The sequence below is a fragment of the Protomyctophum parallelum genome, assembly GCF_964188405.1.
Source record: "Protomyctophum parallelum genome assembly, chromosome: 3".
In the NCBI taxonomy this organism is placed as follows: domain Eukaryota; kingdom Metazoa; phylum Chordata; class Actinopteri; order Myctophiformes; family Myctophidae; genus Protomyctophum; species Protomyctophum parallelum.
The window spans coordinates 11,942,284-11,959,974 of record NC_139698.1 but is presented as its reverse complement, the minus strand read 5'-3'; the positions used below and the strand labels follow the sequence as shown (position 1 = coordinate 11,959,974).

Below are 17,691 nucleotides of genomic sequence, written 5' to 3'. Positions count from 1 at the left end.
AGGTCACTGAGAAATGAAGAGGACAAGTTTACAGGGGGGGGGGGGGGGGGGGGGGGGGGGGATTGGTGCTTCAAAAGCGACCGAGGACATGGATTTGTAGCGCGGCCGCCTGCGTTTTATTAAATCACAAAGGAACATAAAGGAACGTCATGCAATTTAAATCGGCATCTTTTCTTCGTTCTCTTTTCCCGGAGATGTGTACCTCATGCTCGCGGCTCCGCTGCATGCGTTGCATCGGCGGGTTTGCTGTTATTTCTTCTCTCTCCCTCCCTCCCCTCTAGATAGGTCTACGTGTAAGTAACTGGTAGCATGTGCGGCTATGGATAATTACCTCTGGTGACACCATAAGTAAAATATAACAAGCAGAGCGGGGTCTGCTGGTGAGATCACCGCATGGATGAAGTGCTCTCGTGGGACACGGAGACTTCAAGAAGCTCCTGACCCCCGAGCCTACACTCACTGATGACTAGCATGTGTGACTCGCGCGCACAGGTCAGGACAGCTGCTAGAGACACTATGTGGAGTAAAAAAATAGGGCCGCTATAGCGAGCCATGGAGACGTATGACAGCAGCCTGGCTTTGCCATTCTCCCTCGCAACCGCTCCCTTGATATCTGAATCAAAGCGTAGTAGGGGACAAAATTCGAGTCACATGCACGCAGCACACACACACACACACACACACACACACACACACACACACACACACACACACACACACACAACGTCCAGAGCCAGATAACGGCTGGTGGTTAGATTAAAGACTCGTATGGATGCGGACTCGAACGGCCATATCGCCCTTGTGTACAAAATAATTAATATTGACGAAGAAGTACTGAGGAGAAAATGGAACACACACACACACACACACACCAAATGTTCTACTACTGTTACAATATATCCCGTACAGTACAGTGCACTCTAGTCACAAGGGGAAGTTCAACGCGCTTCAGCCAAGTTGTGGCTGAAGACATCCTTTAATTCATTGTTTGTCATTGTCAATGGCGAAAATAGCAGATCTACACAGTATAATGCATCCCTGTGTGTGTGTGTGTGTGTGTGTGTGTGTGTGTGTGTGTGTGTGTGTGTGTGTGTGTGTGTGTGCGTGTGTGCGCGCGTGTGTTTTTTAATAAGTCCAGAGTCCAGAAAAATTGTTAATTTTTTAGTCTTTATTACAGCAGACAAGTTGTTTTTTATACAGTATCCAGACAAATTACCCACCACTCTGTGTCCATGACACCGCGGTACAAATTGGTAAAGACTACGTCCTCATGACATCGTTCTCCACCTCCTCTCCAATCTCCCCTCCTGCCCTCAAACCGAGGTAATTATAAAGCCATTAATCAGATTATGTCATAGGTTACATGTGGTCTGCATTTTGTCACGTGACTCGGTCTGAAAGATAAACAGGGGGGGTGGGGGCTTTTATTTCGTTCGGCAGATCCCCCTGCCCGGACAGAGCTTGAAGAAAGTCGATCTGAAATGATAGGGTTGTGTGCTGAGGTAATTGAGCAATTTGTGGATTTTTCTGTTACTCTGACGGACATTGTTTGGTCGGACCTGTCTGACGTAAGTGATGTCTTATGGCCATCTCACATGTGGTCAAGAGCCCAGGCTGTCTTGATCCTTGGAGGTCCATCTCATGTCCAATGAGAGCTTTTAAAACCTCTTGTGTTTATTCCAAATGGGTTCCCCCGCTTCTCTGACAGATTGGGGAGGCTCCCGACCCGAACCCGCATTGACATGCTCTTATTTAAAAAACAAAACACTTATGGACATTGTAAATTGAAACGCGCATGCATATCTTGGGAGGTCCACGGTGCACATTTTGGTTTCCGCAAGGAATGAGAACACATTTGGTTGGCAAATTAGTCTGGTCGGAAATCACACAAAGTACTGTATCGGTTGCCCCATGCATACCACGCTATGGAATCGACCAACCATGCCAGTGTTTTAATTCCATGACCCCATTACCCACTTTGTTAAATCATACATTCGTGTTACTTTAGGCACTATTAGAAAACAGCCCACGGATAGATATAAATGCTCTGAAAATGACCAAGCACTGCTCATACTTGGTCGCTGGATTCAGAAGCAGTTGTTCAAGCCCCAAAGTCAACAGCCCTTTGCAAAAAAACTCCATGCGGCGGCGTTCCACTCCCCCCCTTATGATTTGATCTTTTATTGGAGAGCAGTGAGCAGCTAATGGTGGCTAGGTAGAGGAAGTGGGTACCTGTTTGAAGTGGTTGTCCTGATACAGGAGTCTCTTTCATCTCGGTGGGACGCCGTCTCTGAGCCATAATGAAAATCATAATGCATGTTCATAACTGGCCAGAGGGCTGGGGAGAAGGCTCTGGTCTGCGTGCTACTGTTGGCACCGCTGAGCCTTTTAAGACAGAGTTATTATAACGATCACATCTTATTGCACTCCTTGCAGGCCTAAAGCTTGTTTGGGTCTCTATTGTTTTGTCTATTTGATAGCATTGTTTTGCTATTGTGTAATTAACCGTTAAAGGGGGGATAACTTGCATTGTGATTGCTTACTATGGATCTCATATAATTGCATATATTTGGTAGCCTATACATTTTATTGATATTGTAAAGCTCTAAAAAAAACTAACTAACAACGTACACAACAACAACAACAACAACAACGCCTATATAGCTTATTTATTTTAAATCCACTCACGTGCATTGTACTATACTGCATGTGTATCACAGTTGACCTTAATTTGTCATTAAGATAGGAATTTTTATATTGTGTGTACCATGACTTTATTGAACACATGCAGCCATGCAATGATCTCAGTGTTGGACTGCTGAGATATTGGTGAACACATTAAAGAGAAAATGCAATGAATAATTCAAGATATTCCAGTTTATTGCCTCTAATAGCGGAGCCAAGTTTTAAAGAGGCGATATAGCTTACTGTTTGTGGTCCCACCCTATATGGATGCAAAACGCTTTATACGTATAGCATTAGGTGCTTGTTAATCAATTCCATGGATGTCATAAATTGTGTGCTTCACCACTTATGGCCGGACATGAAAGTGATACTGTCCTGGTTTCCAATGTTATCCCCCCGAAAAGGGTCACTTTCCATTGAGTCAACCTTGACTGCATGCATATCTGTATGGCACTGCTTTTTTATGGAGGCTGTGAGATTTTTAACACATTCTGGGCGAGAACCCCCTGACCTGAGATCAGATTAAAAAAAAATCTTCTACATCCTGACAGTTTTCTGAAAAAGCTATGTTTCTGTGTCAGTGGTTCTTTGATTTTTCTAAAATAGCAGACCTACAAGCTCGTAGCGCGCCACTCGGTGGCACGCTATGAGCTTGTAGAGCTGCTATTTTTCAATAGCTAAAGCATAGCATAATGCTAACACCAAAAGGGGTTCCCGCCCAAAATGGGTTAATGAACAGTGGAAGTGATGGGAGGCCAACGTCTCTGCCGTGTCTCCACGACGTCTGTCTCTCCACCCGGGAGATCTACCACTCCAGACAGACCCAGAGAGAGACATCAAAAACACTCTCCCCCTGAAGGGATGTACAAATAACTCAAAAACTTAAAAAAAAAAAAGGGCGTCTCCAAACCAACCGAAAAAAAACAAACACAACAAAGGGGGTTGCTTCTTTTCCGGGAGCCCCATACTCACCATCTTAGAGCCATTATTAAAGGCGGCTTTGACTCTCGGTAGCCAAATATGTGCGTTCCGCTCTCTATTTGCCAAATTAGGGGCTTGTAGAAATGTGGTGGGAGGAGGAGGAGGGGGAGGCGGGGTATGGTCTTAAAATACAAAGCCTGCTCTCACCTGGCGTGCCTTTGTTCTTCCCACCAGCTTTACGGCTACATGGAGAGCGAGCCGCTCACCCTGCAGCTGTTCATCGGGACCGCAGACGACCGCCTCCTGCGACCGCACGCCTTCTACCAGGTCCACCGCATCACCGGCAAGACCGTCTCCACCGCCAGCCACGAGGTCATGCAGTCCAACACCAAGGTCCTGGAGATCCCCCTTCTGCCAGAGAACAACATGAGAGCCATGTGAGTGCTCCTTTAAAGGCTCCGCAATTCCCTCTGTTGTCTGTTTGTCCCCATTTCTCCCTCATTTTGAGCAGGCCTTGAACACTCACTTTTCTTTCTTTCTTGTTTTTTTTAAATGTTTTTTTTTTCTGCCTTTATTTTATATTTTTTTATGGCGGGACAGACAGTAGGCTGACAGGAAAATGGGGAGAGAGATGGGGGAAGACATGCAGTAAAGGCCGTCGGGATCGGGAGTCGAACCCGAGGCACACTGCCAGACTGGATTACCAGCCAAGGTGCCTGGACCACTGAGCCATGGCCCAGGCCAACACTCACTTTTTCTACACTAAAGTATGGGGAGAATTAGTTTTAACAAAGGAAAAGAGACACCTGTGGCCCGTCTCACATTACTGTATTTTCTTACTAGGTAGTGCTACAGAACTGTATTTTATAAACACCGCAATTCTTATATTATTAACACTGTTTCAGTCAGTCCACTGGCTTTGCATGCAAACTGGACTTGCTCTGCTGCTCCCTCCCCTCCAGGCCTGCAGCAGTAGTTCAAGGGGCCGTAGAGCTCTGCAGTGTGTCCAGGCAGCAGCTCCCGTCCTGGGGCTCCGGTGTGGGCTTCAGTGGAGCTGCTGGCCCGGGGCCCAGGACTGTGTGTTATGAATAAAACGGCTCTATCTCAACCAAGGTTATATAAGGCCCTCACCACCTTAGGTTGATTCTGCACCGTGTTTTTCAAATCGTGAAATATACTTTGAGAAAATAAAGGCTGATGTGGATTTAATGGCTATCCATTAAGTTAGGGAGTGTTTTAACATTTTGTTTAAGTATTGCGGAAGGTTACAAAGGTAAAGTTGGGTAACGTTATGAGACATGAGAGACTTTTGACTGGAAAGTGGCCTTTTCTGGTTGGGCATGGTTGATTTTTACATTCGTATTTCCTTACAGTACCATTTCCAACAATACCACTGTATGCTTCACATTGTATCATATTTAGACTGAGAAAACACCAGGACACCCCCGTTATTAAACTTCACACATCACAGGGGAATACATTTGATATTATGAAAACGCAGAGAGAGGATGTTTCTTTTCCCCCTTTGTCCTATAGCCTCGATGCTTGAAGGAAGTGTAGTGGAAATAGCACAAAACCTGAAGGTTGGCTTGTCTTTCTCTCTCTGTCACTCTCGCATTGTCTCACGGTGTCTGTGACTGTGGCTCAGGAGGTAGAGCAGGTCGTCCAATGATCCATGGGTCGGCGGTTCGAATCCCGGCTCCTCCTGTCTACATGTCGAAGTGTCCTTGGGCAAGACACTGAACCCCAAATTGCTCCCGATGTGCTGGTTGGTACCTTGCATGGCTTCCGCCGCAATCGGTGTATGAATGGGTGAATGTAATGCACAATCTATGTAAAGCGCCTTGGATTAAGGCGCTATATAAATGCACCATTTACCATTTTACCAATTACCATTTGTCTGTCTGTCTGTCAGACAGACAGACAGAAAGACAGACAGTCTCCCCCCCCCCCCCCCCCCACACTCTGTGACTGAGTGTTTCCATGGATGTGCTAAAGCAGCTCATCTTGATAACACCACATCCAACACTCCTCTCCTTCACCAGCGCTTTTTTTGGTCTGACTGTGTGGGATGCAGACAGCGCAATGATTCAATGTGTTTACGGGAGATCTATCTATAATTCATCCAACGTAGTACGTGGAAGTTGTTGTTTTGAAACGCCTACTCTGCAAATACCACCGAGTGCAATTATATTTGTTGCTAAAAAACAACAACAAAACATCCACACAAGTGGTTATCCTACTGTATATAGAATATTTGCTTTCTACTGTTGCTACAGTTACTATGATGTTCTTTTTTTTAAACTGTCATCGCTTTAAAAGAAAGACACAAAGACGCACAGAAAAAGGCTACATTGGTATTTCTTATTACCCGGCTGTCACAGAAGACTAACACTTTCATCTAATATAAACACCGCCCCTGTGTTAAAGAAATAACTGCCCCACATTTCATACTATATAGGCCATGGAGACTGACTGCACACAGCAAAAATCCTGAGTATTCCTTTTACTCGGAGAGCGTACAAACGAAACCAAATGGACCCTCACGCTTCCATTTGGTTCCATAGTCGTACGCTTTCTGAGTTAAATTAACGCTGAGGATTTCCACAGTGCACAGTCCTTTCCAGCAGTCATTTGACAGTAAAATCGTGCATGACGGTCCAATCATCCTCTGTTTGTTTTAAAAGCATAACTGCGTGACTGAACACTTACGTCATGCATGGTCGCTAAAGAGCTCGCTGTAAGCGTTATGTGTATGGGTTCTTATTTTTTTTTCTTTCTTCCTATTTATTCAAATTCTGCAAACCAAAGTGAAGAAGGAAAAATAGATTTGTATAAAACTTGACATTTACCATGTTCCAGGAATAGTGCCCGAAAAGCTTCAATGTAAAATAATTGAAATGCCAAACCATATCCCATGCATTTTTTTTGTTTTTTTAGTTTTTTACCAGGACCTTTTTGGTCTTATTCTAATTTCTTGAAAGGCCACCGTGAAAACTGATGCCTTTTTCCACTAAGGAAGGGTGGTGGGGGGGGGGGGGGGGGAGAAAATCATATCCCCACCAAAAATATCAAATACCATAAAATAAATAAAGACAGGGAGCTTGATTTGAGAAAAAAAAAGAAAAAAGAAGAAAGTTTCTACTGCAAAAAATGTGGCAACAGTTAGTGAAGGTTTAAGCTGTAAACGTTTGAAATGTTGAAAGTGTGAGGCTCAAATGGTGCGAAGGGAGCGGACAGGCTCGCTGCAGTCAGACAGCTATAAAGTGGTTGAGAGAATACCGACTAAAGCCAATGGGTTTTCTCCACTGGAAAGAGCTCTATGACAGCAGTCTGCGTGCGTGTCTGCGTGTGCGTGTGTGCGTGTGTTCGTGCACTTCTGTGTGTGTGCGTGCACACGCGTCTGTCTTCAGCTCAAGCCCTGAAGATCCCTCCGGAGACCCACTAATTCTTGGGCAGGCAGGACTGTTAAATCTGTGACGTTAAGTAATGAATGTCCAAACTGTGTCTTTGAAGAAGCCGCAGATTGGGGATGACGTGCGGCTGTGTTCCGCTGGACTTCCAATGTGTGATCCATCCTTAATGCTATAGTCGGGGACTGGCCGCGTTGCGTGGAAAACCATACTCGCGTCTCAGTTTGGCCGTTCAGTAAAAGGGGAGAGACCCTCTCAATGAAAACTCCTTTTAACATAAAAAATAAAAAGAGACAAAAATAGAAAATGAGCTCAAATTGTGTCTAAATTTATTGGGTGTCCTAAGGTGAAATTGTGAAGTTTATGATCTAGACTTAACCCTAAGAGCAAAAGCTAGAGCCACTTCACCTTAACAGAGGCTTTTCTGCAACGCGGGATGAATGCAAATCATATTTATTGACATTATCAGCATGGTAAATCATATAATGAAACACTTGGCGCGGGCCCCATGGCAGGATGAGCATGCAGTAGAAGCAGACCCTGGCCGATGGAAGGCCTCTCTGGAGCTCGTCCCTCTGCAGATAACCTGGAGGTGTCTGACACTCGCGCGGAGGCGGGGACGTGGTTGCTGATCGGAACTTGAGAAGCACAAGTGATAAACGGGCAAAGAAAAGGGACAGGAGGAGTCCTTTTTAATGATGTCAGCTGTCTTGGCCGGTGAATAGGTTAATATGTGAGGACTGTGAGACATGCTTAGTCTCTCCGTTGAACCGTTTTTATGAACTCCTTCTCCCATTACTTTATGTCAGAATGATTTCAGTCATGCATCAAGTTAACACCAGAGCCCAACCAACCGATACATCGGTTTGGTCGATAAGATTGGCATGGGCCGTTATGCAGCCAATGTGTAATCGGACCCTACAATTAGCATAGGGCGGGCTTTAGTTAATACATCACTAATAACTCTCATATACCTTAAATCTGCAAGGTCTAAAATCCTACAAGAGATAAAAAATGTACCTTTCTCCACTCTTTTGCGTGTTGCGATTATTTCCGCTTTGAAACCGAGGATCCCTTTTCATCCCCTTGTGCATCAGAATCGACTGCGCTGGCATTCTGAAGCTGCGTAACTCGGACATCGAGCTGCGCAAGGGAGAGACGGACATTGGCCGCAAGAACACGCGAGTGAGGATGGTGTTCCGTGTGCACATCACCCAGCCCAACGGCAGGACGGTGTCCTTACAGGCTTCCTCCAACCCCATCGAGTGCTGTGAGTCTAACACACTATACGCACGCACGCACGCAAGTGCGCACACACACAAACACACACACACACACGCACGCGCGCGCACGCACGCACGCACACACACATGCACACCTGCACACAAAGACACTTTTGTATCAAGCTTGAATGCATTTACAGTACACATAATATATGGCTGTACTGTATATTCATATTATGAATATACGTACAGCAATAGACACAAACACACACACACACACGCACAAGCACACGCACACGAACCCGCACACACAATCTGGCAAGCTCCGTCTTGGCAAGCACATGAGCATGAGGTGGCATCTATTGTCGTAATCTAATGAGCCCCGCTACTATTTTATTACCTGACCAAATTCAGTGCCTCTGTACCTAATAAGATTTATATGATCAAAACCAATTTGCCAAGGCAATAGATGCATTGTGCATGATGCCAGACACATGTGTTATCTATCTCACAGTGCATTTTATGACTGCATGCGTAGGTTATTGTGGTAGGGCTCCCCCATTAGCACACGTTTCTCAAAGGTCGGCTGCCAGGGCCCAGATCTGGCAGGCTTCGACCAACGAATTGAAAGGAACCTCTGTGTCTTTTGTGAGGCAGTCGTCGATATATAAGGTGTGATGTAATGTGCACCGTAAGGACTCAGCAAAGCTTTAGATGTTGAGAAAGCGCTGGCATCGTGGTTTATTGGCGATGGTAACCTGTAGGGGATTTTAATCATCATGGGACAACCTCTCTTTACCAAAGTGCGAGATTTTTCAACAGCGTTTGTGTGCCAGAGGTTTGCTATTACAGTGTGAAACGTTACAATAAAATGTGTAGGATGCTGGGATTATTACGGATGAAATGCATAGCAATGTGCTCACTGACTCTGCCTGTGAACCGGGTCGCAGTAGCCAATGGGTGACTAGCTCGCCGCTTTCATAAAACACAGAGACAGGTGGTGCGTATTGCGTGACTCACCCATAGGCAAAAATAATGACTCTCCGTCTGACTGCGTCACCGCAAAAATATTGTTTTGATCAATCGCTTCTTTTTCGGCATTTCGTATCACAGCTGTTGTCTGAAAACACTTAGCGAGCACTCCTTAAATAGTCATTATGAAGTTGATAAGCAAGCGAGCTCTAACCAAGAGCTGATGTTCTGCGGCTGTGCGCTGCTCCGGTGGTAACGCTGGAGGTCTGGGAGTGAATGGAGATCAGGCGGTCGGTTCACGTGGGCTTTAACAGAGATCGCTGATGTGCACGCACCTTTCGTTGTTCCCCTCAAAACAGTAACAAAGTAATAGCTAGTCCTTTTGGTACTTTTAATACAGCTACACGGACGTGTTTCGGTGTCAAGACTTCCTCAGCGCGTACTTTCTTACCGTGAATCTTTGTGAGCCGTGCAAGCGGCAAACTGACATTATAATATACAGACTGAGTGTGCTCGTTTTTGTTTTCTCAAAACAGCCCAGCGCTCAGCTCAGGAGCTTCCCTTGGTGGAGAAGCAGAGTCTGGACAGCTACCCAGCCACGGGGGGCAAGAAGATACTTCTCGGTGGCCTCAACTTCCTCCCTGACTCCAAGGTGGTGTTTGTGGAGAAAGCCCAAGGTAAGACAAAGTCACATAGACTCACTTTATACCTCTTACTCTCTCCTCTTCCACTCCACTTTCTCTCTGAATCTCTCTCTCTCTCTCTCTGAATCTCTCTCTCTCTCTCTCTCTCTCTCTCTCTGAATTTCTCTCTCTGAATTTCTCTCTCTCTCTCTCTCTCTCTCTCTCTCTCTCTCTCTCTCTCTTCATTGCGTTCCCTCAGTTTCTCCTCCCGTCAAAATAGAGCGGGTCTTGCCAGGGAGCCACATGTGGTGTGCATTAAGGCACTATATTTTTAACCAAAGCGTATTTACATTTGCTGAAGTTTTCCATTGCCTGTTCACTGACGCTCACCACAAGTTAAGGAATGAATCACAACCGGGGCATGTGCACTGTCTCTCTCCTTCCCTCCCTCTCACTCTCACTCTCTGTCTTTCTTCCCTTCTCACTCCTTCTCACCCTCTCTTCCAGCTGCAGCACTCTGCTCCTCCTATTTCACCATCTTCTTGCTCTCAATCTAGACTATTGCCTCTCAATGCAGAGGCCTGGGCCCTCAGCTCTCCATCTAGAGAGTATAGCCTCTCAATCAATGCAGAGGCCTGGATGGGCCCTGATCAGCTCTCCATCATCAGTGAATCATGCTTAGCGCTCCTGTTCTTCGTATTGCGGCCGTATGCTTCCTCCCCGCGTGGGAGGCAGCAATGACGAAGGCACCGGTGATCAAGTTTACCAAATGGTCATTTCCTTGATGGCTCCCAGGGAACCACAGGAGAAGGTCAAAAATGGTGGCACCTAGCAGAGCCTGATTGATTGTAAAAACACATGATAATTCTGATGATGATGATGATGATGATGGTGATGGTGATGGTGATGATGAGCTGGAAGTAAAAATTCCACTAGAAAAGGAGGAAGGACAAACTGTTGTTTTGTCTTTGTTGATTGAAGAGAAAATGCCCCCAGTTAGGGTAAGATCAGAGCTAAAGGTTCAGTGGTGTAGTGGTCTGCTGTTATAATTGTATTAAACGTGGAGTAAGTGATCATTTAGAAAAATAAGTCTGAAATATTGCTGTATTCTTTTAGCAGTCATTGATATGTTTGTTCAGTAACAGGGTTATGCATTCTGGTCTGGATACCAATTTGGATACCAATTTTGGGATCTGCACGTAATGCAGACGGAGCATTAGTCTGACATGCGCTGCTCCCGTGCTTGCGGTTATGGTTAGGTTAGTGTTTGAGGTAGGTTTTTGTTTGTCGGACCAATGACTGGTCGGAACTAAGTACTGCACCCATTTCATCCTATCAGGGGAGAACTCATACAGGATGAACAACGAAGCTGATAGATGTACTCTCGATTGGCTAAAATTATAGTTTTATAGTTTATTAAAGAGCTGAAGAAACGGTTATTGTAACAAACATTCTATAGCAACGGTCAGAGCTTTATAACATTTTAACACAAAAGCTTTCCATTTTAACCAAAACAATATCAATTATACTACATTTAATTCTCACATGAGTGAGGAGCAGCGACACTAATTCTGGTCTTGTAATGTAGGCTACAACATTCTATGTGTCTATTGTCTACATACTGTAGTACTGTAGTCTTTCCAACCACACAGCAAAATGTAGAGCATTCATTTTACTCTGCTGAAAGAGATCTTGGTCTCGGTTCCATTTGCGTATATACTTTCAGAGTTAAATTAACCCTCAAGATTTGACTGTGCAAGGGGGTTGTAAGTTGTAACCCAGGAGGAGTATAGATCGGACATCCTGTTCAGGACAGGAAAAACCATAACTTTAATAGAAGGAAGATGGGGTTATTTGATATGTTTGGTTCTAACTTCATGGCCAGTGTCACAGCTGTAAAGGGCATTTCAGTGAGTTCCCTGTCAGGTGTTGCTCCTAATCTCGGAAAAAGGGGGTTGGCCAGTGTTCTTTAGTGGCTTTAGCAGTACGTGAGGAGACTCCCTGCCGTGCAATCAGCTCCCAATTACCCCCAATCACCCTAATCTGCCCCAAAAGTCTCCCTTGACCTCAGAACACCAGCTGTGGGCAGTATACTACATTTACTCTGCGATATTTCAAATACAAATATTGTACTTTTAACTACACCAGATTTCTATGAAGGGACTAACAGAAATACTTATATTATGAATTAACCTCTATTTAAATTATTTTGTATTTAATTTTTTCTGAAGGTCTATGCAATGCATTTATATAAAAAAAGAACATGTACTTTGTAATATATCTAATATACTTGAGCATTTACTTGAGTATACTTTGTCCACCACTGGAGAACACCCCTCAAGCCCTTAGAGCCGGCCGGGGTTAAGGGTGAGAGCGAGGGGCAATGGTAGGGCAGCTTCAGTTGTTAATGTGTTGGGGGGCCTCCCTGTCTCCACTTAGTCACAGAGGGGATCCCCGGAGAGGAGAGGAAAGCCCTTCTGACACACCTTCTCTGTTCCACCCGCTGCCTCCTGCCTTCTCCTTGACCCCTACCGGCTTGTATTTCCCTCTTTCATTTATTGCTTCTGTTTCTTTCTCGCTTTCTCTCTCTGGTTCTCTCTGGTGGACCGCTTCCTTCTTATGCTATGGGTGGACGATCTCTTATTTCTCTGCTCCTCCACTCCTGCACACGCTCATACCCCTCCTCTCACCTATACCCCTGATACCCGCTAAAGCCATTAGCCTGTGTGAGGAGTCCTGAGCTGGTGGGATCCCCGCACTCCTGCCTACCATCAACATTTCAGTGGTTTGTTTTTCGTCTCTGCGGCACAGAGAACGACTGAGAGACAGACAAAGAGAGGGAGAGATGGAGAAAGAGAGGGAGAGATGGAGAAAGAGAGGGAGAGATGGAGAAAGAGAGGGAGAGAGAGAGAGATATTTCCGAGAAGGTATGCAAGGAAAGGGATTCCTTTCATGCCCCCCTCCCTCCCTTTCTGTCTGTCTGTCTTGTCTGTCTGACTACTTTGTCTACTCTTATGTAAGTTTTAATGACCCACCACTTCCAGGGTCTCAAGTCAAAAGCCCATTACAGATGTACACACACACACGCAGACGCACGCACGCACACAGACACTCACACATCATCCACTAATGGTCACTAACTATGAGCTAATACTGTAGGAGTGTGTGGAAAAGTACTTATGACCTAAATATACTGCAGAATATTGTGCTTTGGCTTCACAATCAGAGGATCATGAACTTCTCGTATTGTTGATTTAGGAGAACAAAGCGGGACGAAGAAAAAAGCCACCAATAAAATATAATTATATTACCGATTTTATTCTATAACTGTCATGTTATTTTCCTCTGGAAAAGTTCATGACTAAATGTCCCCCATGAAACACAGAGCATCACACTTACAATAGTTACTGCTCACTTACATACAGTAAAATTCTGTGCACGCACGCAAGCACTCACGGACACATAAAGAACCACTCAGACATATTTATGCACACATTCACCGAATGCACCACGTGCACAGACCACACAGAAATATGCACGCGCTCAAACACATATACTGTACACAGAAAGAGAGAAACATGCACGCACACACGGTACACACACAGTCACACACACACACACGGGGACACGCACATGGACACGCACACACACACACACACACACACACATACGCACACAGATACAACACAACACCAATCACTGCTGTTGCCGCAGTGGTGACAGCCATTACTGGTGCAGCCATCAAAGGTCAGGACAGAGGCTCGCTTTCCAAGACTGACTCCAATAAACACCTCCCAGAAAATTCCACAAATCCTGAGAAACAGCAGCCGACGACCCCTCCACTGCATTCTAATCCAACTTGATCCAACTTGTGTGAATAATTGCAGTTAACGTCATTTGACCAAGAGTGACATCTCACGGAACGAACCAGCGGCTAGCATGGAACATTATAAATGCTGTAGGCCTGCATGAAATGAATTGAGTATGTATGTACACAGTACTATGAACAGTGTCTATTTGGATTTGTCCTCCAATGCATTTTACCTTTACAGAAACAAAATGTCCTTCTGTACAACAAAGGAAAAAAACCAAGGCACTCTTCTGGTGAAAAGGTTTAAAACATTCAGGGTTTTTTTGGGGGTTTTTTTTATGGCACAAAGACATGAATGGAAAACAACTTTTTTCTATTAACAGCTGATGTTCTGTTTGTCTTTCGCTGTCACCTCGTCCTTGTGCATCTCTGCCACTATAGCTCCCGTGTGTTGTTTTGCTTGTCTCTCCTTTCCCCTCTGGGAAGGGCCCGGGTATCAAATGAGCAGAGCTCCTGGATGATGCCACTGTGGGAGACCTTAATGTGCCCTGAAAAATAATTACTTCTACGTTTCAAATGCCAAAGCCATATCCCCACTGCTCTGTATACCAGCAACGGCATGATGTTGACTGATGCAAACTCTGTTCTGTGTGTGTGTGTGTGTGTGTGTGTGTGTGTGTGTGTGTGTGTGTGTGTGTGTGTGTGTGTGTGTGTGTGTGTGTGTGTGTGTGCATGCATGCATGCATGCATGCATGCTGTGTGCCATGTTTGTGTGTGTTTAGTTGTTAGCCCACGGGCCTGTTTGCCTGTTCAGTAGGAAGTGTTTTCAGTGAGTCATCTGTAAGGGGTTCCCTGTAGAGGGCTGAACCGGAACAGACGAGACCCTCACAGGGAGTATAGAGAGGAGAGAAAAGTTGAGATAAATGGGAAATAAAATGGAAAAATACAAAATACTATAAAACAAACTGAAACTCTGTGTATAGTTTTATTACCAGCCTTAAATCCCACTGCCTAAGTGAATGAAAAACTATTGACCCTTTTTTTTCCCAACAAAGGATGTCCCGTTGGAAAGTCTTTCCACCACCAAAAACTAAAAACAATATTCAGTTCTTTAGTTATTGGCAATTGAATATGGCTTGTTTTCACTAAAAACACAATATGGGAATATAGTGTCTTTAGCGTCTTCTCTGAGAGTCATAGCCTATCGGTACGCAGGCTTTTATTTTCATTCGGCTCAAAAAGAAAAGCCTGGGGAAACCCACGGCAAAATGTGGCATAGGAAGGACACTTCCTTTTATTTCGCTAACCAATAACAGTGCAGAGGGGCGTCGCTCCACATTTGGTGACATCAGTGTTCTCCGCTGGCGGGTGCTCAGATCGGTGAACCAATAGGATCCACCGCCTGTTTTCGACCGGCACCCGCCCCTCCAGACCAGAAATCACACAGGCTGGGCCAGGCTATGGGGCTATGGCGCCCTCTAGCGTAACCAGATCTACGTCACCAGGTGACGTATAGCGTCCATGGCAGTCAAGCGTTGGGTTTGAGAGTGAAACTACGTAGATCTACGTCGCGTTGGCACTTCACATTGACTGCCAACGCGACGTCTACCATTGTCTGCTGTCTCAGTAATATATGTAATGCATTCTTGTATGCATAAAATCTCTCGTACTTTAGGTGAATAGTTTTTATACCATCAAACCATTGATGTGTATGCTGTATCTCTTCTCTGTACCATCAGTGGATCTTAACCTTAGCTAACCCTAACCCAGACCACACCCATCAGAAGGGTTTTGATAATTAGGATGTAGCAAGATAATAATTGACTCTTGGCACTTTCATCTCTTCATTGTTATGCTGCAAAGCAAACACTCTTTGTGGCAGTAATTATTGTGATTTTTTTTTAATCTCTTTAAAAATAATTATATTTTCCTCTGTATCTAGGAGACATTCCATCTTCTTTTGTGTTTGTAGATTTGCATCTATTTCGATATGTGGGCACACTCTATTGTATAGGGTGTGTGTGTGTGTGTGTGTGTGTGTGTGTGTGTGTGCGTGTGTGTGTGTGTGTGTGTGTGTGTGTGTGTGTGTGTGTGTGTGTGTTGTTTAGCCTGGCACTGGAGCAGAAACGCATACCTGGCGCACCTCGTGGAGTGTGTGTTCTGGCTTGCCCTGCTTTCCGTGGATGGAAGGAGTGATCGAGGCAGGGAAAGAGCGAGAGAGAGAGAGAGGGGGGGGGGGGGGTAGCTGGGGAAAGCCTACAATGTCTCTGACTCAGAGGGAAGGGGAGGGAATTCCCTGGTGAGTGGGATAGTTTTTACATCTGGCCCTACTGGAGGACTGCCTGCAGGACTACAACAGGGGGGAAAGTTAGCCTAGACCGCGACACAAAACTAGCACTTAGGGAGATATATCAGCTACTGTACACTGTGTGTCAGTCCACCACCCTCCACTCAGGACTGTAGACAACCAACAATGAGCCCACAACATGGGCCTCATTCATAGTTAAGAAACAAACAAACAAACAAACAAGAAATTAAAGTCATTATCAGCTTGCATTCCCTTCCTTTGCATATTGTACCTTAGTGGGGCTTTCTGTAGTCTCTAGTCATGGTGTGGTGGGGTAGAGGAGAGCGGGCTTAGTGTCCCATTGGCCGTGGGGCTTACTGTCCCATTGGCCATATAGGGCTAGTCTCCCATTGGCAGCCAATCACGAAAATATCGCCACTAGACCACGTGACTAGAATAGAAAGTCTCATCATTGATCAGCTTTGCAAGCTGATAAAATTATACTACTCTGAACTAACGCGGCGGCTGTGTCTCAGGAGGTAGAGCAGGTCGTCCAATGATCCCTGGGTCGGCGGTTCGAATCCCGGCTCCTCCTGTCCACATGTCGAAGTGTCCTTGGGCAAGACACTGAACCCTACAATAGTCGGTGTGAGCTTGCCACCATTGGTGTGTGGTTGTGGGAAGTAAGGACGCTGGCGTTGACTGTTCGCCGCTTCACATCCCAATGTATGAATGAATGAACCATTGTAAAGCGCTTTGAGCACTTGGAAAAGCGCTATAAATGCAATTCATTATTATTATTAACCAGCTAGAGTTTATACTCTGAGGTTTAATTAAACTTAATTTTTGTATTAATGTTTTCCCACTCAGTTAAAATAACAGTGTAGCAATCTTGTTTATCCCATTCTGAACGGGAACCCATTTTGGTGTTCGCATCATGTCATGCTTTAGCTATTGAAAAATAGCAGATCTACAAGCTTGTAGGTCTGCTATTTTTGAAAAATCGAAGAATGACTGACATTTTTTTAAATCTGATCTCAGGTCAGAATGGGTTAATCAGACCAGTGTGTGTCCAGTGGAAACCTCGTATGAATCTGATCTCGGGTCAGAATGGGTTATTCACCGTCCTCCAGCTGGGCCTTGGGCAGGTCTCCACACATCTCGCGAGTGAGACATCTAGACTGTCCTCCAGCCTCCACCTCCACCTGAGGCTAGGAGTGCCACGAGAACACCACCCTAACGCCCAATTCACACCACACAGTGTTAGTGGATTTGCTCTGAATGTTTTTTCTGCTAAATGGGTGTGTACAAAACGTCTGACACACCCCGTGTCACCTTGGTGTGTACGACTATAGTCCATGACTAGGTATGAATATGTCTCAGAGAACAATTTCACCTTATTCTTTGCCGGCTCCACCTCATGTCGCAACTAATAATCTATTTATAAATGCACCAAGTCTCTGTGTGTGTGTGTGTGTGTATGTCTGTAATCAAATTCGACACACGCGTTCCACACCCCCACAGGGAGTGCAGTACTACTGCAGTGCCCGGTGTCGAGTCGGTCGGACCCACGGTTGCCCAGAACTGCCACAAAAGGCCTCAGTCCGGGCCAGACTCCATATTTGGGCATGCCTGACAAAGAACTTCAAACCAGTGCCCACTGGCACCGCTCTAGTAATCTAGTTATTGCGAATGCAGTGAGCACTAACTATGAGACCCTGCAGATCATGTCTGTGTGTCTGTCTGTCTGTCTGTC

General features: G+C 45.3%; 1 protein-coding gene across 4 annotated transcripts in view; it reads left to right on the top strand.

Annotated features, from left to right (window-relative positions):
- The window catches only part of LOC310855436 (nuclear factor of activated T-cells, cytoplasmic 1-like), a 73,075-nt gene that overhangs the window by 12,105 nt on the left and 43,279 nt on the right, over positions 1-17,691 (top strand). For all 4 annotated transcript variants that reach the window (XM_083760447.1, XM_083760448.1, XM_083760445.1 and 1 more), the window contains exons 4-6: positions 3,841-4,043; positions 8,117-8,289; positions 9,751-9,891. In XM_083760447.1, the coding sequence (XP_083616573.1) occupies positions 3,841-4,043; positions 8,117-8,289; positions 9,751-9,891 (517 nt within the window). The remainder of the gene's footprint in view (positions 1-3,840; positions 4,044-8,116; positions 8,290-9,750; positions 9,892-17,691) is intronic.